The following is a 26,890-nucleotide window of genomic DNA, read 5'->3' as shown; positions in this document are numbered from 1 at the left end:
ATGTTGGGATATTACAAGGGAACTGGACTGGGTTTCCTATAAATCTATACTTGGCTGGACTGAATTAATTAGATCATAAATGTTCTTTTTAAGATTTAATTTTCCAGGATCCATGATGTTCTGGAGTAAGAAGAGTCCTGGTAAATTCACAAAAGCTCAAGGCAGAAAGCAGAATCTGTCTTATAGTCTGGGCATGATACAGGAGGATTGGTTTTGTGTGCAGAAGGCTTTCTTCCACAATGCTAGGTTATCTACTTGCTGCAGCCCAGCCTCTCTTAGCTCCTGCCCTATGGAACCATCCTGGAGTTGGTCTCAAGCACAGCTTGGTATGATGCTAAGATGAAGGGTCTTGGGGCTGGGACCCTGGCATTCCTCATATACTAAGTATATTCTTTGCTGCTACTAATGAGCTGAGCTTGTGAGTCCTCTGGGCTCAAGACCAGTATATTCTCTAGTCAGTCTCAATGGGGGATGAGTAAGGAATCATTCATGACAGAGGCCACAGTTTAATCACTAAGCATCTATATTCTAGACAGATGGCTTCAATCTTTAGGTACCCATGTGGAGTTAGGGGGGTGGCATCAGGATATTACAAATAACTTTCCTGGGGAATTTAAACAGAGATGTACTAGTTAATACCAAATCTGACTCATAGAGATTCTACCTCACCTCCCCAAATGAGCATGAATAATCTAATAACTAGAAGTTGATCTAAGCCACTCTTACAGCTTTTGTGTAGCATGTGAGAGATCCTGTATTCCACACTCATTATCATAAAAACAGCTGCCAATAAGACCATTCTTCTTCCCAAGACCTCTTTCTTTAACATATAACAATACAAGCCCAAAGACCAGACCATGCTACAGCCATGATGCCGTATCTTACTTTGTGCAGTCCAGTGACCTTGGGCAGATACTCCACAGAGTATGTCTTGTTCTTGTCACTGTCGGGGGTTACATGTGCCTAGAAGAGAAGATGATTATCAGTTAGAGAAGGTGCAAGGTATGAATAAGTATTATGTTGTGGAACCATTTCTGTCTCATAAGCAATATCAACAAAGAGGCAGCAACAAAAGATGAATGGGAGGAAACTACCCAGCACAAAGCTAAGACTCTCTAGGGACTGGTGATCAAGGGTAGAGAAGCACAGAGCAGCTTCCCTTGATCACCTATTAGTTCAATGATTGTTACAAGCTTAGGAGATGCCAGACCCAGTCTTACAAACCAAAAAAGTAAAATAGTGAGTAAGTTGGGCAGAAACCCTGCCCCAGAGGGGAAGCCAAATAATATGTTACTGTATTTAGAAGTTCAGATTGTGCTGTGATAGGATTGATATCTAGACCTAAGGAATTAATAATATATCCAGGCCCTGGCCAAGGACTCAAAGATGGTTAGCAGAGGAAAATTAACAATCCCTGTCTTATCCAAAGTATCATTTACTTGTTAAACACCGTGTTCCCATGAATCAATGTATATCGCATTCAAAGCACAGCTCTCAGGCAAGTTACTTTATCCATGGCAAGCCTCAGGATCTTTTTGGTAACATTGTGATTGAGAGCTATGAGGACAAGAAAACACAATCTCTGGTCTTGATAAGGACCAATAAGGAAGGAGGTAGCACCCTCCAGCATACCTCTTCCTTGTTTCCTTCTGGGTCCTCAACAAACACCATCACATCTCCTTGCCCAGCACTGATGGTATCTACAGTGAACTTGGCTGGCTGTTTCACCATGTTTCCAGTGGGTTCGATTCCTGTCATGAGATCACAGAGTAAATATTGAGTTGGGCTATGCCCTCACACAGACCATCACCCACTATGTCTCCCCCGCCCCTTCAGAGAACTGAGAGATGGGACCCTATAGATATAGATCTTATGGAGGAGATAGTGACAAACTGCCATGGCAGGAATAACCAAATAGGCTCAAACTCTTAATTTTCTTTGTTAGCTAACTGATATTCAACTCTAAACTATTCAGGAGTTTTAGATAGTGGCACATGCAACAGTAAAAACATACACACAGGCAGTCTGCCTTTGGGAGGACATACAAGAGAAGGAAGGTGCATACTTCTTTAAAGAACACTGTATATACTTTTTAAAAATTGTATTCAGCTATTACTTGCAATTAGACTTTCAATTTCAAGATTGTTAGGCAAAATTAGCTAGACTCAAAACAAATATCCCATCTTTTCACTTACATGTGGAATTCAGGCTTAATTATACATGATATGAAAGTAAAAATATGACCTTATGGGAAAAGGAGTCTTCAGAAGGGAACAAAAATGGTAATGGGGGTAAAGAAAGACAGATACTTTGTGTTTTCTTTAATATGCAGAACCTAGTTATTAAAACGTTACTTGAGGGGCTGGAGAGATGGCTCAGCTGTTAAGTGTACTTGCTGCTGTTGCAAAGGACTTGGGTTCTATTCCCAGCACCCACATGGTGGTTAACAACCACTTATAACTCCAGTTCCAAGGGATCTGAAGACCTCTTCTGGCTTACTCTGGCACCAGAATTTGGGGGAAGAGGACCAGTGGGGAAAAGGGGAGAAAGGGAAGGGCAATGCATGGCAATGAGCAAAGAGTGATGATACAAGAGAGGCTGGAGCTGAAGCTTGGTTGGTAGACTGCTCTCACAAAGCCCTGGGCTCAATCCCCAGTACTGCCAGACTACACAGCAAGTCTAATACCAGCCTGGGCTACAAGAGACCATATCAGAAAGAGAGAGAGAGAGAGACAGAGAGACAGAGAGACAGAGAGACAGAGAGAGACAGAGAGAGACAGAGAGAGACAGAGAGAGAAGGAGGGAGGAATGGAAGGGAGGGAGGAGGAAGCTATTACTCTGTATATTTCCTGAAGAAGTTAATTTTTAAAAAAATAGATAATTGAGCAAATTAGAGACAGGCTCCCATACAGATATAAGAAATGATACTCAGCCACCTGATCCTGGTCCACACCTCTGAAGGAAGCCTTCCACTCCCCAGAGGCCAGGCCAGCATCCTGAGCCTATGTAATATTTTTCCCTACCTTGCCCATGCTCAACCAGCATATCTCTCATTGTCATCCCATCCTGGCCCACACCTCTGGCAGGTGCCTTTTCTTCTACCAGATGCCAAGCCAGCATCTTGAACCCCAGGTAATACTACCCCACATCATGACTGCACTAGCTCAGCATAACTCCATCTGTCCCTCCTCTCCTTATTATCATATTCCAGCTCAGACATCTGGCTCTCCACCCCTCAGAGGTCAATCCAGAACCCTGATCCCCAGAAGCCAGACAGCATCCTGATACCCTGACAGCAGGCCAACTCCCTGAAAACCAGGGAGAAGACTCCTACTCCCACTAGAAGCCAGGCCAACATCTGAACCCCAGAAAATTCCCAGCCAGATGAGAGGCCATGTAAATACATAGCCAGAACTTCAGCCCCAAACTTGGGCAGCAAGCCCCTGCTAGACCACAGGGCATCCAGACCATCAGAAGTCCAGCCCCCAACTTGGGCAGGACCCTCTACTCAAATACAGGTCATGGGATCCAGAAGACCAGAGAGGAAACAGAAAATAAGTATGAAAACACCCATCCAACAAAGACAAATCCAGAAATTGGCACCTATGCCTATAATCACTCCAAATCCAGATGCCTAAATGTAAGTGGGAGAGCACAAACAACAATAGCCAGGGCAATATGCCACCACTGGAGCCCAGCCATCCCTCTACAGCAAGCCCTAAATATTCCAATATAGCAGGCACAAGGAAATGATATTAAAACAAAATTTATGATGATGACAGAGGTCCTTAAAGAGGAGATGAAGAACTCCCTTAAGGAAATAGAGAAAAAGATAACCCAAAAATTGTAGGAAATCAACAAATCCTTTAAAGAAAGTCAAGACAAAATAAACAAGTAGGTGAAGAAAACTATTCAAACCATGAAAATCAAAATAGAAGCAATAAAGAAGGCACAAAATGAGGAAATCCAGGAAATGGAAAATCTGCGTAAGTGAAAAGGAACTACAGATGGAAACATCACCAACAGAATTTAAGAGATGGAAGGCAGAATCATCTCAGGTGTTGAAGATACAACAGAAGTAGTTAAAAAAAAAAAAAAAAGTTAGAGCTAAAAAATTTCTGACACAAAACATCCAGAAAATCTGGGACACCATGAAAAGACCAAACTTAAGAAATAATAGAATAGGAGAAGGAGAAGAATCCAAGCTCAAAACCCAGAAAATATATTTTAAAAATTCATAGAAGAAAATTTCCCTATTTTAAAGAAGGACATGCCTATACAGGTACAAGAAGCTTACAGAACACCAAACAGATTGGATCAACAAAGAAAGTCCCCATGTCACGTAAGAATCAAAACACTAAATATATTGAACAAAGAAAGATTATTAAAAACTGCAATAAAAAAAAAGGCCAAGTAACATATAAAGGTAGATCTATAAGAATTACTTGACTTTTTAATGGAAACTGTAAAAGCCAGAAGAACTTGGAGAGATGTCCTGCAGACTCTCAGAGACCACAGATGCTAGTCCAGGCTACAAGACCCAGCAAAACTTTCAGTCACCATAGGTGGAGAAAACAAGATATTTCATGACAAAGTCAAATTTGAACAATATCTATGCACAAATCCAGCCCTACAGAAGGAACCAAAAGGAAAATTTCAACCTAAGGAAGTTAATTACACCCATGTAGGGGCTGGAGAGATGGCTCAGTGATTAAGAGCACTGGCTACTTTTCTAGAGGACCTGGGTTCAATTTCCCAACCCCCACTTGGCAGCTCACAACTGTTCTACGGGATCTAACACCCTTATACAGAAATGCATGCAGGCTAAACACCAATAAATATAATCAAATAAAAATAAACCATTAAAAAAAAAAACTATATGCATGTAAATACAGGCAATAGATAAACTCACACCAGCAGAATCCAAAGAAGGGAAATAGACACATTGTGGAATCTTATTTTAAGGTGTGTTATATTAGTTTATGTTGTGGAACATTTGTTTTAATGATGCAAAGATGTGTTGCATTCTTTTATGTTTCATTTGTTTAACTATGAAGTTCTGCTACTGTGCCTGTCTAAAACACCTGATGGTCTAATAAAAGAGTTAATCCAATAGTAAGGGTAGGCAAGGCTGGCAGGCATAGAGAATAAAAAGAGGAAAAGGAGAAGGAGGAGGACATTGGGCCAGCCCCTCGGCCACCCAGCCAGCCACAAAGTAAGACTGGAAGTAAGTTATACAGAAGTAAGACAAGGAAAGGCCCCAGAGGCAAAGGTAGTTGGGATAATTTAAGAAAAGCTGGCAAGAAACAAGTCAAGCTAAGGCTGGGAATTTACAAGAAAGAGTAAGACTCAGTGTGATTTACTTGGGAGCTGGGTAATGAGCTATCCAAAGTGCCAAAGAGTTAAAGAGTGAAAAACCACCAACACACAAACCATCACCACCATGCCAGAAACAAACAATCAGTGGTCATTAGTATCTCTCAATATCAGTGGGCTCAATAAAAAGACGCAGGCTAATAGAATGGATGCAAAACAGGATCCATCCTTCTGCTGCATACAAGAAACACACCTCAACATCAAAGATAGATTACCTCAAGTAAAAGATTGGGAAAAGATTTTCCAATTAAATGGATCTAACAAGCAAGTGGTGTAGCTATTCTAATATCTAACAAAATAGACTTCAAACCAAAATTAATCTAAAGAGATGGAGAAGGACATTTCATACTTACTAAAGGAAAAATTCACCATGATGATATCTCAATTTTGTACATCTATGCCTCAAATGCAAGGGCATACACATTTGTTAAAAAAAAAAAATTACTAAAGCTTAAATCACACATCAAAATGCACACATTAATAGGGGGAGACTTCAACACCCCGCTTTCATCAATGCACAGATTGTCCAGACATAAACTAAACACAGAAATAAATAATGAAACTAACAGATGTTATGACTCAAATGGACCTACCAGATATCTATAGAACGTTTCACCCAAACACAAAAGAATATATCTTCTTTTCAGTACCTTATGGAACCTTCTCCAAAATCGGCCATATACTCAATCACAAAGCAAGTCTCAAAAGATTTAAGACAATTGAAATAACCCCTTGTATCCTATGAGACCACCATAGATTAAAGTTGGATTTCAACAACAGATACAACAGAAAGCCTACAAACTCATGGAAGCTGAACAACTCTCTACTGAATGACCACTGGGTCAAGGAAAAAATAAGGAAGAAATAAAAGAGTCTTTAGAATTTAATGAAAATGAATGCACAACACATCCAAACTTATGGGACACAATGAAAGTTGTGCTAAGAGGAAAGTTCATAGCACTAAGTGCCTGTATAAAGAAATTAGAGAATTATCATACCAGAAACTTAACAGCATACCTGAAAGATCTAGAAGAAGCAGACACACCCAGGAGGAGTAGATAGCAGGAAATAATCAAACTGAGGGCTGAAATCAACAAAACAGAAACAAAGAGAAAAATACAAAGAATCAATGAAACAAAGAGTTGGTTCTTTGAGAAAAATCAAGATAGACAAACCCTTCTTCAAACTAAAAGGCAGAAAGAATATCCAAATTAACATAACCAGAAATGCTAAGGGGAAAATAACAACACCAAGAAAATCCAAAGGATAATTCCATCATACTTCAAAAACCTGTACTCCACAAAACTGGAAAATATAAGAGAAATGAATAATTTTCTGGGCAAGCACCATATACCAAAGTTAAATCACAATTTGATAAACAATTTAAATAGAACTATATCCCTCAAAAAAATAGAAGCAGTCATTAAAAGTCTCCCCCCCCCCAAAAAAAGGTAATGCCACTACTCCTCAAAAAGTATTCTACAAAGTAGAAATAAAAGAAACATTGTCAAATTCATTTTATGAGACCACATTCACTCTGATACCCAAACCACACAAAGACTCCACAACAAAAGACCAAACCAAAAGAGAGAGAGAGAGAATTACAAACCAATCTCCCTCATAGATGTAAAATACTCAATAAAGTACTCGTAAATGGAATCCAAGAACACATCAAAAAGCTATCCACCATGTTCAAGATGGCTTCATACCAGAGATGCAGGTATGGTTCAACATACAAAAAAAAAAAATCTGTCATTGTAATCCACCATATAAACAAACTAAAAGATAAAAACCACACAATGCCACAAAAGCCTTTGACAAAATTCAACACCCCTTTATGATAAAAGTCTTGGAGAGATCATGAATAAAACAAACATACCTAAACAAAAGCAATATACATCAAGCCTATATAGACAACATCAAATTAGATGGAGAAAAACTCAAAAGCAACACCATTAAAATCAGGAACAAGATAAGGCTCTCCACTTTCTTTAAGAGCTAGCTAGAGTAATAAAACAATTAAAGGAGATTAAGGGGCTACAAATTAGAAAGGAAGAAGTCAAAATATCATTTTTTATACATAAGTGATCCTAAAAATTTTATACATGAGTGATCCTAAAAATTCCACCAAGGAACTCCTACAGCTGATAAATACCTTTAGTGAAGTGGGATACAAAACTAACACAAAAAAAAAAAAAAAAAAAAACAACCAAATAAATCAAATCAGTATCCCTCCTATATACAAACAATAAATAGGCTGAGAAAGAAATCAGGGAAACAACACCCTTCACAATAGTCACAAATAATACAAAATATATTGCTGTAACTCTAACCAAGCAAGTGAAAGACCTGTTTGACAAGAATATCAAATCATTGAAGAAAGAAATTAGAGAAGATATCAGGAGATATAAAGATCTCCCACACTCAATCAGCAGGATTAACATATTAAAAATGGTCATCCTACCAAAATTAATATACAGATTCAATGCAAGCTACATTAAAATTCCAATATAATTCTTTACAGACCTTGAAAAACAATACTCAACTTCATATGGAAAAGCAAACAAACAAACAAACCCAACATAGGTAAAATAATCCTGTGCAATAAAAAACTTCTGAAGGTATCACAATCCCAGATTTCAAGTTCTATTACAGGGCTATAGTAATAAAAACCACATGGTATTGGCACAAAAACAGACAGGTGGATCAATGGAATCAAGCTGAAGACCCAGATGTAAATCCACATACCTACGGATACCTGCTTTTTCACAAAGAAGCCAAAATTATACAATGAAAAAAAACCATCTTCAACAAATGGTCTTGGTCTAACTGGATGCCGGCATGCAGAAGAAAGCAAATAGATCCATACCTATCACCCTGCACAAAACTAAAGTTCAAGTGGATCAAAGACCTCGACATAAATCCAAACACACTAACCCTGATAGAAGAGAAAGTGGGGAATGGCCTCGGACACACTAGCACAGGAGACAAGCTCCTGAATGGAGCACCAATGTCACAGACACTAAGATCGACAATAAATGGGACCTCATAAAACTGAAAAGCTTCTGTAAGGTAAGAGACACTGTCAACAGGACAAAACAGCAGCCTACAGAATGGGAAAATCTCTTCACCAACCCTACATCTGACAGAGGGCTGATTTCCAAAATATATAAAGAAGCTAGGTAAAAAGGATGGCTCAAAGGGGACACTGGCATCTCCCTGGGAAGGAGAAATAGAGAGTTCATGACTGGACAGGGGTGGGTGGGGATGGGAACATGAGGATCAGGTAGGGACAGGGGAGATAGAAAGAAATGGTGCAAGAGAAACTCCCAGTAATCTATAAGAATGACCCCAGCTAAGACTCCTAGCAAAAGGGGTATGTCGCTTGAATTGGCCACCTCCTGTGACCAGGCATGACTACCAGTGGAGGAACTGGGACACCAACCTAACCACATAACCTCTGATCTACAGTCTATTGGGCTTATGGGATGTGCTTTAGTAATTGTGATGCAGAGATTGTAGAAGTGGCCAACCAATTCATTGTCCAGCCTGAGACTTAGAACATGAGAGTGAGCCTCCCCACCCCCACCCCAACACTGCCTGGAACACCAAGACCCAGAGGCTGGATGGCTCAGAGGCCTGGAACAGTAGAATCAAACACAACTGGAGGAAAAAATGTCAATGTAATGATGCCTAACAATATTCTGCTACAGTCATAGACTGGTACCTAGCTCAATTGTCATCAGAGAGGCTATATCCACCAACTGGTGTAAACAGATGTAGAGACCCACAGTTAAAACATTAGGTCCATCTTAAGAAACCCTGCTGAAAAGGGAGGAAGGATTGTAGAAGCTAGAGAGGTTAAAGACATCACAAAACAAAAACAAAACAAACAAACAAACAAAAACCCCACAGAATCAACTAACCTGGGCTCACAGGAGCTCACCGAGCCTGAATTGACAACCAAAGAACCTGCATGGCCTGACCTAAGCCTTTTGCATATATGTTACAGTTATGTAGCTTGGTCTTCTTGTGGGACTCCTAACAGTGGGATAGGAGCTGTCTCTGATTCTTTTGTTGGCTTTTGGTTTCTAAACCTCATACTGGGTTGTCTTGCCCAGCTTTAATACAAGGTGAGGTGCTTAGTCTTAATACAACTTGATATGCTATGGTTTGTCGATATCCATGAGGTCTGCCCTTTTCTGAACAGAGATGGAGAACTAGATGGGAGCCAGGGAGTCAAGGAGCTGATGAGGGAGGAGGAACGGGGAGAAGGGGAGAGGGATGGTCTGGAAGTAAAATAAGTAAATAAAGATAAAAAATAAAATTATAGTCTTTTATCAGTATGCCTTAGAGACATGTTAATTCTGACACTATTCATAATAGATAAGATATAGATTCTGCCTAGGAGCCCATCAATTGATAGAAATAGAAAATGTGATATACAGACACAATGGAGTAACATTCAGTTATAATGAAAAATGAACCCCACCATTTGGAGTAAAAAGGTGTGGAGAACATTATGCAAAACGAAATAAAAAGGCAAGTACTTTCTCAAATGTGGAAGTTATAAAGTACTTATTGGGGTTAGGAAGCAGGAGCTGGCTGGACAGAAAGAGCTGGATTGGGTTTGATCAATGCATAATACATACAACACATGTAATATTGCTCTGAACCTACTAATACACACAATCAATGTTAATAAGAGATGGCTCCATGGTTAAGAGAACTTCCTACTCTTCTAGGGACCTGACCTGAGCTTCCCCAGCACCCACATCAGATGGTTCACAACCACCTGTAGCCCCAGCTCTAGGGTATCCAATGCCCTCTTCTGGTCCCTGCGGACATCTGAACTGATGGGCACACACCCACTAAAGCTCATGATAAAATAAATGAAATCAACAATCACACTTGGAAAGCATACAAATGCTTACCCAGTTCCCTCAGTGGTAAAAAAGGGTAAAAAATGATGACATGATATCACAGAGTGCTGGAAATGATATGGTTGATACACGGAGCATCCCATAACCACAAGGATCCTTCATGTTGCCCTTTGAGGAGTCCCACCCAATTCCCTTCCACTCCACCCTCTTCTTATCCTAGACAACCACTAATCTGTTCCCCTTCTCTGTAATTTTTACCATTTCAAAAATGTTACATAAATTGAATCATATATTATGCAACCTTACTACATTGGTCCATCTCACTGAGAATCTTCTGTCAATCACCCAGGCTGCTGTTGTTACTTTTTCACCGATGAGTAATGTTCTATGCTATGCAACTATTTACTTACTCTCCCACTGAGGGATATCTGGGTTATCTCCAATTGTCTGTCATTTTCAAAGCTGCTATAAACATTCAGATATAAGTTTTGTGAGAATGTAAGAATAAAGCAAGTATCATGTTTTATACTTTGACCTGTATCTTCCTCCAAACCTGGTTCCGCACACAGAACCCACAAACTCCCTGTAATATCTAAGGGGCCCCAGAATGGGAATAACCAGTTCCTGACACAGGGCTCCTAAACTCCCTGGAATTTCCTGGGTTGATAGCTAGCTTTTGGTGGAAATCTCAGTTAGGACTGATCATCAGAAGAAGCAACTGGGTTGGGGGAAACATTCTCTTGCCAGGAGTGTGGCCCATTCCAACTCTCAGGAGGTATGAACCTCCTGAAAAAGGCCTCTTCATTCTAGAATATATCAGAACACACGGGTATTCCCTGAGCTCTATGTGTCTGGCTAGCCTAAGCAGGTCACAGAAACCTGATCTGTAAATAACTCCAGGACCCACTACTTGTAACCAGTGTCTAAAGCTGACTAGAATACTGAAGCTTCAACCTGCAGCTACTCTGCCAACACCAGGCAGCTCCAAGACTGTGAGCCGGTCAGCTGCCATTCACAGAGAACTAGAAAATCAGTCCATCTGCTGGGCAGAAACTAAGTATGAGGAATAGAAGCAGAACTGTTTGTGACTGAGATAGACATGTGCCAGTGGGTACAACTGCTGGCTTGTTAAAACAGCCTTTGTATGCTTAGTGGTAAGCTTTCTCGTTGTTTTAAATTGAGAACTTAAGGACCTTGCTCACTATGGCAGCACATATATTAAAATTACACAAAACGCCTGGAACACTTTACATTTACACCAGCAATGTGAGGGCCCAGGCAAGGTTTCTCTGTATCCTGGTCAGAGTGAGGAATTAGCAGTTTTTACTTTGGCCACTCGGATAATTAATCTTCCACATCTTGTAAAGACTTTGGAACATAGATTTTAGACCTGAAAGCTCTTTAATTCTGATGAATTTCCCCCCCCTCACCCTAGATCCAAAATTCTTTTCTGTTTTTCCCCAAGTGTTTTAGTTACCTATATATTTAGGTGATTTAGTTTGAGCTAATTTTTGTGTCAGATGTGATTCTATTGTTTAAATTATTGTTTTCTATGTATGTGTTTGTCTGCATGTATTTCTGTGTACTGAGTGTGTGGGGGGGGGGGAGTACCCATAGATCCCAGAAGAGGACATTGGATCCCCTGGGACATTCCAGACTATGAACCACCATGTGGGCCCTGGGATTGAACCCTGATCCTCTAGAAGAGCAAACAATGTTCTGAACCACTGAGTTATCTCTAGCCCCTTAGGTGTGATGTTACCTTTGTTTTTTGAGACAGGGCCTACTTAGCCCTGGCTGTCCTGGAACTCGCTATGCAGACCAGGCTAGACTTGAAATCAGAGATCCACCTGCCTCCCATGCTAGGACCTTTCTACCAATGTCAGTGTCCATCTGAGGCTGTACTTCAAATAACAGTAGACAGAGTCCTCTCCCACTCCTCTTTTTCCAAACCATCCCAACTACCACGTTCCTTTGCCTTTTTTTATGTACACTTAGAAGAATCTTGTCAACACCTACCAAAACAAAAACAAAAAAAAGTTCTTTTCTTGGGGAGGGAGGATGTTTTGATTCATAGTACCAGGCAAGCCTCTGCTGTTGAATTCATTGCCAAAATTTCAATGGCAATTATGTCAATATGACAATTCTGGAAGAACCAATGTCTGCACAGTCTTTCCACTTACTCAGATCTTTTCATTATGGTTTCTGGATTATAAACCCTGTGTGTGTTACTGTACTCACACCTATCTTCTTTCTTTCTATGTGACCCCAGATGTGCCATTTTAAATTCTAGGATGCACATAAAGTGGGTCGACTCTGCTGGTTAGTTTTTGTCACCTTGACCCGAGCTAGAGTCACCTGGGAAGAGGGAACTCAATTGAAGCACTGCCTCCTTCACACTGGGCACTCTGGGTATGTCTGGGGGATATGTTGACAAGTGATTTATGTGGGATGACTCAGCCCACTGTGGGTGGTGCCAACACTGGATGGTTGGTCTTGGTTCTATAAGAAAGCTGGCTGAACAAGCCATTGAGAACAAGGCAGTAAGCAGCACCCTCCATGGTCTGCTATAGCTCCTGCCTCCAGGTTCCAGCTCCAGCTTCAGGCTTCCCCCAATACAGACCGTAAAGTGTGCGCTGAAATAAATCCTTTCTCCCCCCATGCTGCTTCTGGGTCACTGTTTTATCACAGCAGCAGGAAGCGAAATAGAACAGTAAGTATTCACTTCCTTTATTTACTTTTTGAGACCATAAAGTCTGTTTTAATTCTTCTCTAAATGTTTGGCAGAATTCTCTAATGAAATCATTCACAGTATCTGGGAGGTTTGTGGGAGCCTTGCAGTTCTATAAATAAGTTCCCTGAAAGTTTATAGGCTCATCCAGGCTATCTAGTTCAATTGTGGTCCACTATAGATAAGACAGAGTTTTACTTACATATTTTTCCTTCCTTTTACTTTAAGAGACCTCCTTTCACATGTTTCCTTTAAAAGGCTGTCCTTTCAGGACAGACTTCTGGTGACAAATTCTTTTCCCTTTCCTTTGTCTGAAAGGATAGGGATTTCCCCTAGATAAATAGGATTTTAGTTGACAGGCTTTTTTGTTTTGTTTTGTTTTGTTTTTAACACTTGGGAAATGCAGTGCCTCTTCCTTCCACCTCCATAGTTTTGATGAAAAAACCTGACGTCCTGGTATTTCCTTTGGACAAGCTTTCAATGTCTCACGCCATGCATAACTCTCAGGATCTCAGGCAGGTGTAGGGCAGACACCATAATCCCAGCAGCTGGAAGTGATGGCAAGAGGCTCAAGGCAGTGTGAACTGACACAAGTCCCTGTTACAAAACAAATGCCTTTCATGGTCTTTAGTTTTCTGAAGTGTACCCAGGTAGCCTTTTCCCCAGGAGTGCGGCTATGCATACTCCTTCTGGTGGGTGTTTTTCTCCTGTTCGTGTGTAGTCTTTATAGCTAAGTGTTTAAGTAGTTTTTAGCCCTGCTGCTTTTCACCTGCTCCCGCGTCTCCTCTCATGTGATCATTCACACGTTTGCTTTAGTTCCTTCGGGTCCCAGGGGCTCTGTTCACGGTTTCCTTTTCCTGTCTTTCATTTAGATTATTTGGTCATTTCTCCTGTTCCAAGTTCTTCCCTTCACCAGTTCTTCTGTCTTTCCACTCTGCTACGGAGTACATCCACGAAGTCATCTCAGTTATTATTGTTTTTTTTTTTTTTTTTTCTTGTTTTTCTTGGTTTTTGTGGTTTTTACAGTTTTAAGATATTCAATTGGCTCTGCGCCTTCTGGGTGTCGGGGCATTCTATTTCTTTGCTGAGACTTCTTTTTTTTTTTTTTTTATTAATTTCAAGAGTATTTCAATTATTGTTGAGGCCTTTTTAAAAATGGCCACTGTATTAGTTATTTTTCTCATTACTGTGACCAAATACCTGACAACAAGAAAGCATCAAGAGTTCACCATGGAAGGAAATGAATGCATGGTGACAGGAGCTGGCGCAGCCTGGTCAGAGGGGCATGTTATAGCTCAGAGGCAGCATGGATGAAGGTGTTCAGCTCACTTTTTATTCTGCGACCCCAGACCATGGAATAGTTTAGGATGGGTTTAAACACCTCAATTAACCTAATCTAGGAAATCGTACACAGACGTGCTCAAAAGTCGGTCTGCCAGGTGATTCTAGATCCTATCAAGTGGAAAGTATTAACCATCATAGACTGATAATTCTTACATCTTTGTCATCCCACTATAGACATCATTTGATTTGATACCTTGGTTTATGGTATAACAAGTTATTTTTAAAGGTAAAACTTGGACAATTGGGTTTTATGTTATGGGACTCTGGGTCTTAGTCAAACTTCTATTGGCTTGTTTTTTATGCTACCACTCCAGGAGGGGAGGAAGTCCAGGATTCCCATTCAACTTCCACTGTACTTGAGGTTTTAATTGAGAGGGGCTCCCCATTTCTAATGGGTTAGGGTATGAATTTTAGCTCCCACTCTAGCAGCCAGAAGAGGAGTACCTTATACAGCTTCTGTTGACATCATCACTACCTTAAAACTAGACTACGGTCAAAGTCTTGGCTCCACATTTACCTTTGCTGATAAATGAAGAGAGCCTAGTTTTTTCCTATGATGTTTGGCAGAACATAGAGCATGTGCTGTGTTGAAAGAGTGTTCTGCCTTGTGGCAGAAGGGGTATGGCTCAATCATAGAATATTTGTCTTAGCTTTCATAAGGATATGCCAGCATGGCACCCCTCCCCTACATATACCCCATTTAAAATAAATGCCTCAGACTTGGAAAGAAAGAGATTATAAATTGGACTTCAAGATTTTATTTTGTGTTTTTCTTGTGCTTGTATAATGACCAGATCATTAGCAACAAGACTTAAACACATACAACATTTACAAGCACTTACTCCATCTGACTCTAGCAGTCTGAGAAGTAACTCACTCTGCATCTTGTCAATGAGTCAGTTAAGTTAGTGTAATGTTCCCTTGCTAACCAGGTTGGTTGGGAAGCTGAACCACATACCCACACTCTATAACATTCCAGTAAAGCCATGCTCACCATGTGGAAGCAGTCCCTCTAATTATTCAGACAGAGGGTTACACATGTGCCTCATGCAGAATAGGGGTTGGAAAAGTGTTCTGCTCAGCTAATGACAGACATGTTCAATAATAATAACCCTGCAAGGAGGCCTTACACAAAGACCCCCAAGCCCTCTCACACCAGGCAACTCAGAGCTCAACAGATGAATCTGCAATTGCTAAGTGGCCTCAGTTCAAATCTACTCAATATCCACAGTATAAAACAAACTTTTAAACCCTCTTAGAAACTAAACTACACAGAGCATTCTCTATTCCTAGTCTGAGTGCAGAAACATAGTAATGTAGCAAAATTGGCCTGACTTTCATCTTACCAAGGAAGAAGATGTCTCACAGCCCATAACCCAAAGTAATCCATGCTGCCTTCCTATTCTTTTTTTGAAGACAGGGTTTCTCTGCAGCTTTGGAGGCTGACGTGGAACTCACTCTGTAGACCAGGCTGGTCTCCAACTCACAGAGATCCACCTGTCTCTGCCTCCCAAGAGTTGGGATTAAAGGCATTCACCACTACCCGGCACCTGCCTATTTTAAAAGAAGAAAGGCTGAGCAAAGAATTGCAATATGGCCAAGCAATTTCATGTTTCTCTTATTGGTTGATGAATAAAACACTGATTGGCCAATAGTCAGACAGGAAGTATAGGAGGGAGTAGGAGACAAGGAGAAGGCTGGGGAGAAAGGCAGAGAGAGACTGGAGAGACAGCCATGCTGCTGAAGGAGTAGCATGCCAGATTACAGGTAAGCCACAGCCTCGTGGCAATACACAGATTAATAGAAATGGGTTAATAATTAAGCAGAGCTAGCCAGTAAGAAGCCTGAGCTATAGGTCAACAGTTTATAAATTAATATAGTGTCTGTGTGTTTATTTGGGGCAAAGTGGCTGTGGGACCACGCGGGAGAGAAACCTCCAAAAGATTGTGGTACCCCTATGTTCTCAGTAGCATTGTTCACCACGGCTAAAAGGTGGAACACCACAAAAGCCTATAAGTAAACAAATAAACAAGCCAAATACAGCACACACAACAGACTATCACCACCCATAAAAAAGGGAGGAAGTTGTGGTACATACTATAATGTTAAAAAAAAAAAAATCCTGAAAATATGTTAAACAAGGTAAGCTAGACACAAAAGTCACATGCCAAATCACTCCATTTCTATGCAATACCTCCAAAGTCAGAGACAGAAAATAGAATGGAGGGTGCCAGGAGAAAGGGGAAAAGAGAATGGAGAGCTTGTTTAATGGGCAAGATGTTTTATTAGAAAGTTGAAAATGCTGTGCATTTCAACGGTGATGGTAATAGTCCTACAATGTTCCAGAACATTTCTAACATATATTTGTAACAATGAATTTATCATGATGAAAAGAAAATGAAAAAACAAACCTACACACAAATAAACATGAGATGAAAATGGCTTGTTTCTTCCCAGCATTCATAACTTTTACAAAGAAGGAAATGGGCAACGACCAGCCACATTCCTGAACCAGTGAGCAGTCATTTTCTGGAAGACAGTACCATGAAAGGAAACCATCTCACACTAACAACGAGGAAACTGGACAGCCAGTGATAAGGTTATTACAAACAATCATTTTGTGCCTAGACTAAAGTCAACCCCCTTGTGGTCAGTATGTTGACATGAGAGTCAGCTGTAGATTTTTTGCATTAAGAAAACATTATCACCTTGGGTTATGGCTCAGAGAAAGCAATTTGGAGATGCCAATGGGCAATGGGAAGAGGGCTTCCAAAGTCCTCCAGTCCTTATTAATCAGCAAGTGGGTATGCACCAATATGTGCATATGAGCACATAAGTGTTATTTATTTTAGTTACAAAAATTCAGAAATAAAATGCACGTTTTGTCTTCTTTATAAAAAAATAAAGGGGGGGTTGCTGCACTAATCTTACCAGAAATCAAACTCAGGCATGTTGTTGTTGTTATTTTATTATTTTTTGTTTGTTCAGTCGTTTTTGTGGCTTTTTGAGTAGCCCTGGTTGCCCTGGAACTAGCTCTTGTAGACCAGGCTGGTCGCAAACACAGAGATCCTCCTGCCTGTTTCCTGAGTGCTGGGTTAAAAGGCATGTGCCACCACCGGCCTTGGCTTGTTCCTTTGTTTTAAAAGGGGGATCATGCTGTTATTCTGGTCAGCCTTAAACTCAGATTCCCCAGATTTACAAGGCAGTGCATTCCACCACATCCAGCTGGTATTTACCCTCCAGCAGCTTCAAATCAGCTGCTGACAACAATTGACCAGATGGCTGAAATGGTTCTGAGTGGACACAAGGTATAGGCATCTTCCAGTGAGTGTCATAAACAGGACGTCTCAGCAAGGAAGTGCCCATCAGGGATTAACAATAGCTCTCACCTTATCTGGAAACCTGTCTGCCTGACAGGAGAAATGAATCAGTATCCAGAAGGCAGAGGCTCTTGCCCTATCCCCATCCCTGACCTTGGACAAGACCCACCCCAGCCACTGTGAACCACGTTGTGGTTCTTAAATGAGAGTATCAGCCTTCCCAGGGCTACTGAACGAAACACACAAAATAGCAAATTCAATATATACTACTACAGAAAAGATTCAGATTTTCAAGACAGAATAAGATGATCATAAATAAACAGAACTTTAGGTCTAAACTAACTCTCTCTCTCTCTCTCTCTCTCTCTCTCTCTCTCTCTCTCTCTCTCTCTCTCTCTCTCTCTCTCTCTCTCCAGATTAAACCTAACATCCTTGTGTCTTTCACTGAAAGACACATGTTTGGCTAGACTGGAAGACCAGAAAGGCCTAGGAATCCTCCTATCTCTGCCTCCCCAGTCCTGGAAATACTGGAGTGTATACCACAATTTAGGTGGGTGCTGGGGATCCAAACTTGGGTCCTCATGCTTGCACAAGAAGCCCTTATTAGCCTCCTGATCCTGAGAGCATTCCTCCCAGAATTAATGCCAGAGAACATGCCTCAGATCCAACCAGACCAGCACTTACCTCTCCCATAGGCCCTGGCTTTCTTTGGGTTGAGTTTGGGTTTGAGAGGAGCGCCTGGCTTGAGCTTGGCTTTGGGGAACTGAGATAGGTAAGTCATCACAGAGTGCTCATCCACATCCGGGTGAATAATTTCCTCAGGGGTGATGACCTAGAATGACAACATGATGAGTGACTGCTCCAACATGCCATTTTGCAGCCAACAAAATCTCCCTTAAACCAAATACTACAAATAACAAACTCAATTTCTCATTCTTGTGAAACCACATTAAAACCATAACAAGATTAGCGTTTGAATATACATGTGTTGCTGGTTACTTTGTAAGGTGGGAGACTGTCTCCCACAATTCTTCATGTAATTTCCAGAGCTTCATGGTATGCCCCAACTCCCAATCTCCTTCAAAAGACTTCCTGTTCACTCCCCTGGTGCAATATTCTAGAAAGGGGATAAGGTACAGGATGGAAGGGAAACATGCATATGGCAATGGAAATGTTTGCAAAGCTCATCAACAGGCCTGTGATTTTGCTCATTATTGTGTACATATCTCCGTACTAATAAGAAAAAAGAAAACCAGTGTGAAATGCAGCACATACCTATAACCTGAGCATTTGAGAGGCTGAGCAGGAAGATGGCAAGTTAGAGGTTAACCTGAGATTCATAGTGAGGTCCTGGCTCAAAATACAAACAAGTAGCAGTGCAGTGGTGGCACACGCCTTTAATCCCAGCACTGAGGAGGCAGAGGCAGATGGATCTCTGTGAGTTCAAGGCCAACAGGGTCTACAGAGTGAGTTCCAGGATAGCCAGAGCTACACTGAGAAAGACTATCATGAAAAACAACAGCAACAGCAAGAGCAACAAAACCCCAAACAGGACAATAGGGAACAACACATTAGTCATGTAGTCTTAATACATTAGAATCCTATAAAACTGTGGGGGAGAACTAGAGATGGCTCAGTCTTTAAGAGTGGGTACCACTCTTGCAGAGGACCTAATTTGTTTCCCAGAAGCTTCAACAGTCTGTAACACCAGCTCTAGGAATTCACACCTCTGGCCTCTGAAAGACACGCCCCTCCAATAAAAAATAAAATAAAATATTGGATGGGGGTTCTCCTGACACACTGCTTAGAGCCAATATTAGATCCAGGTTGGACGGGGAACCTTCCTAAAGTTATCAGCATCCTTGATTCACTACCTGACCCAGCCCTAACTTGCAAGGTCTTCCCTGACCCAGTGAGGATGCACAGTGGCAAGCCATACCTCCTCAGAACAGCAGAAGGCTCTACTTCATGAGTACTATCAACCAAATGTAATGAGAGATGAGAAAACACACTATGGTCAATGGCTAAGAACAAAATAGCTACGGAGGTTTTGTATAGTTATCTACAAAGGAGTCCATTAAAAGCAAAATATGCGTTGATTTGGTATCTCTCTTCAAAAACTCCTATAATAATTTTATAGTACCCAGTATTACAGACTACCACAAAGAGGTAGCATCAGATTGAAAGGGAGAAGAGAAATGCAATACAGTTCTTCCCGAGGGTGACAGAGCTGAGAATTGTCATAGAACAGGGACATGACTCCAAAACTAATCCAAAGAAACAGGCCAACTTTCCTATCTCCCAGGAAATCCTGTTATGGAATATACTGAACTCAACTCTGAACACCAACTCAGACTTCAGCATGGTCTACAATGAGGGATCTTCTATAACAAAAGACTGGTTTTCTACAACTTCTTTTTGATCATGGCTTTGAGTCCCCATGAGATAACTGTTATAGATTATGGGACAAATTCTGCTACAATTCCCACTGTGAGCTATCTTAATTTATAGTAAAAGAAAAATGTTCTAAATACCTGATTAAAATTATATTTCTTTTATATAGGATTAAAAACAGTCAAATACTGGTAGCTCCTTATGAGTCATTCTAATAGTTAAGAACTATGCTTGCTGGTTGCTTTCTAAGATAACTTTCAAAATATCTGGAACCAAAAGATTAGAAAATATGCAGTGACACACACCTAAAATTCCGACACTCCAGAGGCTGAATCAAGAGATCAGGAGTTCAAAGCCAGCCTGAATTGCATAGTAAGATATCAGGTAGAAGGTGAGAGGTAGACATTAGGAAAGCAGTAAGAGGGTAGTGGAGGCAGGAACTGTCACTTGTGATGTGAAGGACCTCGGCATGATCTATAAGCTACTAATTCCACAAGAACCTATCATTACGCATTAACCAAGATGGTGGGAGAATGCCAGAGGCAAAGGCCCTTTAAACCCTGAATGCCAAGAAGGTCAGACTGTGGTCTGACCCAGAAAAGAATCTAGACTACCAGCAACAAGTCAGTGGGTGGGATCTGTCTCCCGAGCTGTCTCCCGGGACACGGCGTGCATGTATTTACCTGTGGGACACCCAGCCAGTCGTCGGCCTGCTGCATGGCTTCTCGGGCATTATCCACTGGCTTTTGTGGGTCCCAGGATTCCCAGTCTGGGCACAGACCTGTTCACGACATATGGAAGGTGTTTTTAGCATTAATTGACAAAGAGATTAAAAGAAGCCATGTGCTGATAACCAAACCATTTAGTCTTTTTGCTCAGCAATTTCCACCAACAGCTTACTACCTGTATATCCGAGGGGTAAAAAGTAAACTATTCAACATCAGCAAAGATATGCTTTAGGACACCATGTCCTGGCATTAAGACAGGGGTTGCCCATTACTTTAAGATCTACTAAAACAAAGAAGGTTTGTAAAACTGCTTGGACTTGATGCCTTTTTTACAGGAAAGGTAGTTTTTATACTATGCCTGGATATATTTAACAAAGACTAAGCTAGCATCCTATGTGATTCAAAATTCCACCTGCTCAAATGCACAATCCTAGAGTCATTTAAAGGCTCTAATAAGTACAAGTAGTATAGAACTGAAGTAAAACTCTGATTTAAACTCAAAAAAGTAGCATAAATTGTGTCTTTAGGTAAAAGTACAGAAGGCGGCACTAGGAAACAAACTAATACAATACTTTTAAAAAGTGACATTTGTTTATTTGTTACCTATGTGTGAATATATGGACACATGCATATGCCATGGTGCCCAGAATTAAGTTTTCTCCTTCCACTATGTGGGTACCATAAATTGAACACAGGTCATGGAGACTTGATGCCAAGGGCCTTTATCCATTGAGCCAGCTTGACAGCTTATTGCTATATCTTGAAGTATTCCTGTAATATTCCAGTTTATAGGCTTTCAAGGAGGAATGAGGCTTTGATGCAGTCCTTTTCTGCTTTGAGCACACTGAGATTCAGTACTTTACTCAATATTAATGAGCACAGCTCATATAGAATACTCAATAAATGGAAAATATAATTATTAAAGTAAGGGTTTTTTATAAAAAATAATTTAGGGGTGGCATATAAACACTGGTTCTAGTTTTTCTACTGAATGTGAGCCAATAAACTCTACCCATCCATCTAAGCCCTCTATGAGGATAATTACATCTTGATGTCCACTCAACCACTCAGAAAAGTGCCTATTCAGTGTGGAAAAGGTTGTAACTGGATCCACACAAAGTGGTATTCTGTAGCAATACAGAGAGAAAGGGGCAGAGAAAACCATATATAGTCAAGCTAGTAGTTAATAAAAACAGTCACTTTGCATTCAGCAGAAAGCGGCCTTAGATTCCCATGCCAAGCCACTGAAGAGAGCCAGCCACATGTTTTCTTTAAGCTGACAGGAAATGAGGCACCAATGTGGGAAGACACAGGGCTGGAATCTGGATTATAACCCCAAAGCCTGATCAGAGTTCAGGCATTGCAATTTCTTTGTGATCTGACTAACTGACTGGATACACTGGCAAATGTGTAAGGACAGACCTAGGACATCTTATGTCTTACCATGGACTAAAACCAGGAGACTCACACTAGCTACCACAAACAACCTTTCTCATGGAAATTCAAGTTTGGAGCCCTCAAGGTCCATGCTGGGGAGGTGGTTTAGGGAGTTATCAGCACTTACCTGGAGCACAGCTGTCTACCAGGGCTCCTAGGGCTTTGCCATCTTGCCAGTTCTGATTAAAATTGGTGATGGGCAAGTTCGGGATCTTGTTCTGAATCCATCCCAGCAGCCTCTGCTTTGGTGTCTGCTTCTTGGCATCGTCATCCCCTTCGTCTTCCCACACAGGCATGGAGATGGAGTAGTGAAGGATCAAAGTCCATACCAGGCCCAAGATGAGCTTCAGGTTTCCATCTACAATGGCTTTGCTATCTGGGAAGACAAGACAATAAGCTTGATCATTCTGAGTTGCACACGTGTGGGTCAAACTCTTTGTAAAAAGTAAATGAAACCCTCATCCATTGTAATCTAACCTGGCCTCAAATTTGTGGTCCTGACTCCTCTGCCTCCCACATGCCGCCATGCCACCCATCAAGAACTACCCCTTAACCTACTGAGACCCCAAGCTGAAAACATCATAACTGTTTTGGGGTCCCGTTCAAGCCTCTGCTACAGTGCTGCAGTGTGTCGTCTCCTGGCAAATATTTGAAGCTTCCCATAGATGTGCACCTTCTCCCTCTCCTGGTATCTCTCAGAGCCATGAAGGTGAACTGTTATTTGCACAGCCTCAACACCATATTTCTAGTTGGGTACCACTGTTTTTCTAAACTAACTGATGGTACCCGGAGTCCAATCAAACTCCTTAAGCACACAGACCCTAAACATGTACCAGTCAGTTGGCCTGCACCTTGTCAACATTCACCCAACCACATATTGCATACTCAGGTTCAAGGTTGGCCTGTTCCAAGAGGACAGCTTACTTTGAGTTACAGGACTGCTTCATGTTATGAATTTCCTTGCCTGAAAAACCTTCACCCTACTTTCCTGTGCAATACAATCTCACACAACCTAAGGCTGGTGGTGCTACACACACAACCACATGTGTGTCAGGATCCCTTCCTTCAGGACCATCTATCAGACCCTCTACCTTCCACTTCCACAGCAGAACCACGGTGGGAAACTGAGCCTTCTTCACCTTGGAGTTGTCCCATCATGAGGCACCTGAACATTAAACCACACATAATGTGTATGTCTAATATGGTACTGGTAGCAACACAATGGAGACATCAATCTCTTGCACTGTGAGGGTTAAGAAACCTCATTCTCTATAGGCATAATTCTGTAAACCTCAAACTCCCATGAGCTATGTGTAAAATAGATGGTTCCACTTCCTCACTCCTTTTTTGGCTTTTTGACACAAGGTTTCTCTGTGAAACAGTCCTGGCTGTCCTGGAACTCACTCTGTAGATCAGACTGGCCTCAAACTCACAGAGATCGGCCTGCCTCTACCTCCAGAGTGCTCGGATTAAAAGTGTGCACCACCATTACCCAGGTAAAAACAATTCCCCCCCCCAAAAAAAGCAGGCTTGCATGCCTGCCTAGCATGTGCAAGTCCTTCCTGGGTTTAATCTTTAGCACAAGAGAAAAGGACAAATTTGAGCTGGGTGTGGTAGCACACATTCGTAATCTCAGCACTAAGGAGGCCAAGACAGGAGGATGCTCAGGTGTTCTGAGTCAGCTCATGCCCAGCCTGGGCTACATAGCAAGATACTGTCTCAAAACACATGTATGCCTAACTGCATGGGTACACTTATCTCATAACTTGACATCAGATGGGTATTATGTATGTATGTATTATGCATGTATGCATGTATTTATGAATTTACATATGTTGCTTTAAATGAGGAAAAAAAGTTTTCTCAAGCAGATTTTGGGGAAGCATGACCCAGTCAAAGTCTCAGCCAAACTTATAAAATATACCCAGAACTTCTTTTTCTAATGAGTTCAAGGTGGGTGTCCCAACAAGAAAGATCCCTCCATGACCTTCCTGGGATACATGATACTTTCATTCTGTTAGTCTAAGAAACTAGAGGGAGGGTAAGCTTCATTCCAAAAGTGATTTTTGACAGGTAAAGGTTCAAATATTTAACTCAGATCTTAGAAAAATAAAAAGATGGAGACTTGCCCAAAAGACTTCCCTGGTTCCCATCCACAGGAAGCAGGAGACTTGCTAAGTCTGAAAAGGAAATGCTCCAGGGCGTCCCAGTGTGTGTCTGGACACTGCTGTGGACCTGGTATGCTGTGTAGTGCTCATTCTGACATGCAAGAGGGGGATAAGATGAGAGGGGACCAAAGCATCTAGTCAGCACTCCAGGATGCCCGCCCAGCCTCCCAGACTCTGCTTGGCCTGGCACCTGGCCATGGGCTTCTCCTCCCCAAATCCGACCAATCATAAATCCCACATAACTACCGTGGCAATTGACAACACTGCCCCCAAGCCACACACACTTTCTCAAACTACCTACAATTATCCAGTTACTTTTAAATGAGGGCAGTGACTTTTTTTTTTTTTTTTAATAGCTAGGAAGTCAATTTAAACTACTGTAAATTCTAAGATGGAATATAATTCTATCATTTCTGTATCAGTTCTCTCTGGTCCTTGTTAAGAAGCATTTGTATATGGAATGGGGCCAATTATGAGGTGAGTACCAGATATTTTTAGCATTCTGTAGAAGCTACTTTGAAATGCCTCCTTGAAAGGCCAGTTCTCCAAAAGTCAGTGATATGGCAGTTTTCTCCTCGCTCAAGTCTCATCAACAACTATGTCTCCTACATCCAGTGCTACACTGGCTCATCATGGGGGTTCCTGAGGCACCTTCCTACCTGGCTGCTAATGATTAACCAAGGTGGCAGGCAGTAGTTAGTAAGCCTGGAGAACAGATGTGGGTGGAGAACATTCACATTTTTACTCTTCTGAATGGGAACAACAGGCCATCCTTTGGTCCCAAAAGTGGTTAGCTACAGGGCCATAACAGGCAATGGGCGGCTCCAGCAATTAATAAGTTAAGAGTGTCACCAGGGTCACAGGAACAGAATTCCATATTCTCTGCTCTCTGTCCACTAAGCAACTGTTACTTGCTAGGAGGCCGTGTGGCTCAGAGCCTGAAGTACTCATGGCTAATACATAAAAGTATGCTCCACATGCTTAGCCACCTGGAAAATGCAAATCAAAACAGCACTGAGATTCTGTTGCACCAGTCAGAATGGCTAATGTTAAAAACAAAACAAGGGTCTGCGAGATGATTCAATGGTTAATGTGGTTAAGGTACTTGCTGCTGTTGCCAAGGACAGGGGCTTAGATATCAGCACCCACAGGGCTGTCTCCAATTCCAGTTACTGGGATCCGATGCCCTCTTCTGACCTCCAAGGGTGCTGCATGCACAAGGTACACTTGCATACATGCAGGCAAACACACACACACACACACACACACACACACACACACACACACACACACAACAAATGCTGGCGAGGTGGAGGAGGGGAGGAAGGCGCCTTACAAAATGTTGTTGGGAAACACACTATAGCAGTTGCTACAGAGAGTAATGCAGAGCTTCCTAAAAAGGCTAAAAGCTAGGTGGGTGGTGGTGATGCACACATTTAATCCTAGCACTCGGGACGCAGAGGCAGGAGGATCTCTGTGAGCTCGAGGCCAGCATGCTCTACAGAGCACGTTCCAGGATGGCCAAGGCTGCTACACAGTGAAAATCTGTCCTGAAAAACCAAAAGCTAAAAGTCAACTTACCATATGATTAAGTTGTACCATTCATTCCTGGATACACAGCCAAAGGAAACCACACATCAGCATACCAGAGACCCCTGCCCATCTATGTACACCGCTACATGACCAAGTTACAAAATCATCTTAGATCTCCACCGACAGAAAAAGGAAAGGGGTATGTGTACGTGTGTGCGCACGTGCATACAATGTAGAATATATACACAGTTATCAAGACTAAAGAACAAATTGTGCCATTTGTAGGAAAATAGATAAAACTGGATGTCATCATAATAAGGAAAAAGAAAAATACTGCATTTTCTTTCCTACTTGAAAACTAGGACAGATGTACAAACACACACACACACACACACACACACACACACACGACAGATGAGATGAAGGGAACTAGCAGAGAGGTGGGTGAGAAAAGGTAATGGGGAGTGAATACGGTCAGAGGCCCTGAGATATATGATATATATGCACAAAATTCATCGCTTACTTCAACAAATATTTATGGGCCAAAAAAAAGAACAGCAGAGCATCAGCTGTGGAACCAGCAGTTCGACTAGATTTTTCTCTTTGGATAATGCAGTACTTCTCTGAGCTTTATTTTCCTCATGTGACAAACAGGAATCACTATCTTCAACAACTCCATAGGGTGGTGTGAGGAGTAAGGCCAGAGAATGCCAAGAGTTGAGTGTGCTGTCTGCTTAGTCTACCTCTTTCCCCTACAATTTTCCTACCATGCCAAACACTCTTCCTCAGAGCTAGAAGCATATTCAATGTCATTTCTAAGCAGAGACAAAAAGAAGTGCTTGGTGGATTTAAATGCAGTTTAAACGTTCAACTTACCACATCTAGGAGGCCATAGCCTCCAAGGCCTCCCCTCCTGGTGCATACAGAGTTGAGGTCTCTATTACATAAGACACAGGTGGGCTGAGCAGTGAAAAAC

At 41.5% G+C, this 26,890-nt stretch overlaps 1 protein-coding gene across 4 annotated transcripts in view; it reads right to left on the bottom strand.

Annotated features, from left to right (window-relative positions):
• Positions 1 to 26,890, bottom strand: part of Flnb (filamin B) — a 138,975-nt gene that overhangs the window by 71,917 nt on the left and 40,168 nt on the right. For all 4 annotated transcript variants that reach the window (XM_051206683.1, XM_051206680.1, XM_051206681.1 and 1 more), the window contains exons 2-6: positions 22,341 to 22,589; positions 20,732 to 20,829; positions 18,339 to 18,486; positions 1,633 to 1,751; positions 886 to 963 (exon numbers count right to left, since the gene is read on the bottom strand). In XM_051206683.1, coding sequence (XP_051062640.1) covers positions 886 to 963; positions 1,633 to 1,751; positions 18,339 to 18,486; positions 20,732 to 20,829; positions 22,341 to 22,589 — 692 coding nt within the window. The remainder of the gene's footprint in view (positions 1 to 885; positions 964 to 1,632; positions 1,752 to 18,338; positions 18,487 to 20,731; positions 20,830 to 22,340; positions 22,590 to 26,890) is intronic.

This window comes from Phodopus roborovskii, unplaced genomic scaffold, assembly GCF_943737965.1.
Source record: "Phodopus roborovskii unplaced genomic scaffold, PHOROB, whole genome shotgun sequence".
NCBI lineage: Eukaryota > Metazoa > Chordata > Mammalia > Rodentia > Cricetidae > Phodopus > Phodopus roborovskii.
This window is presented reverse-complemented; position numbering and strand designations above follow the sequence as displayed.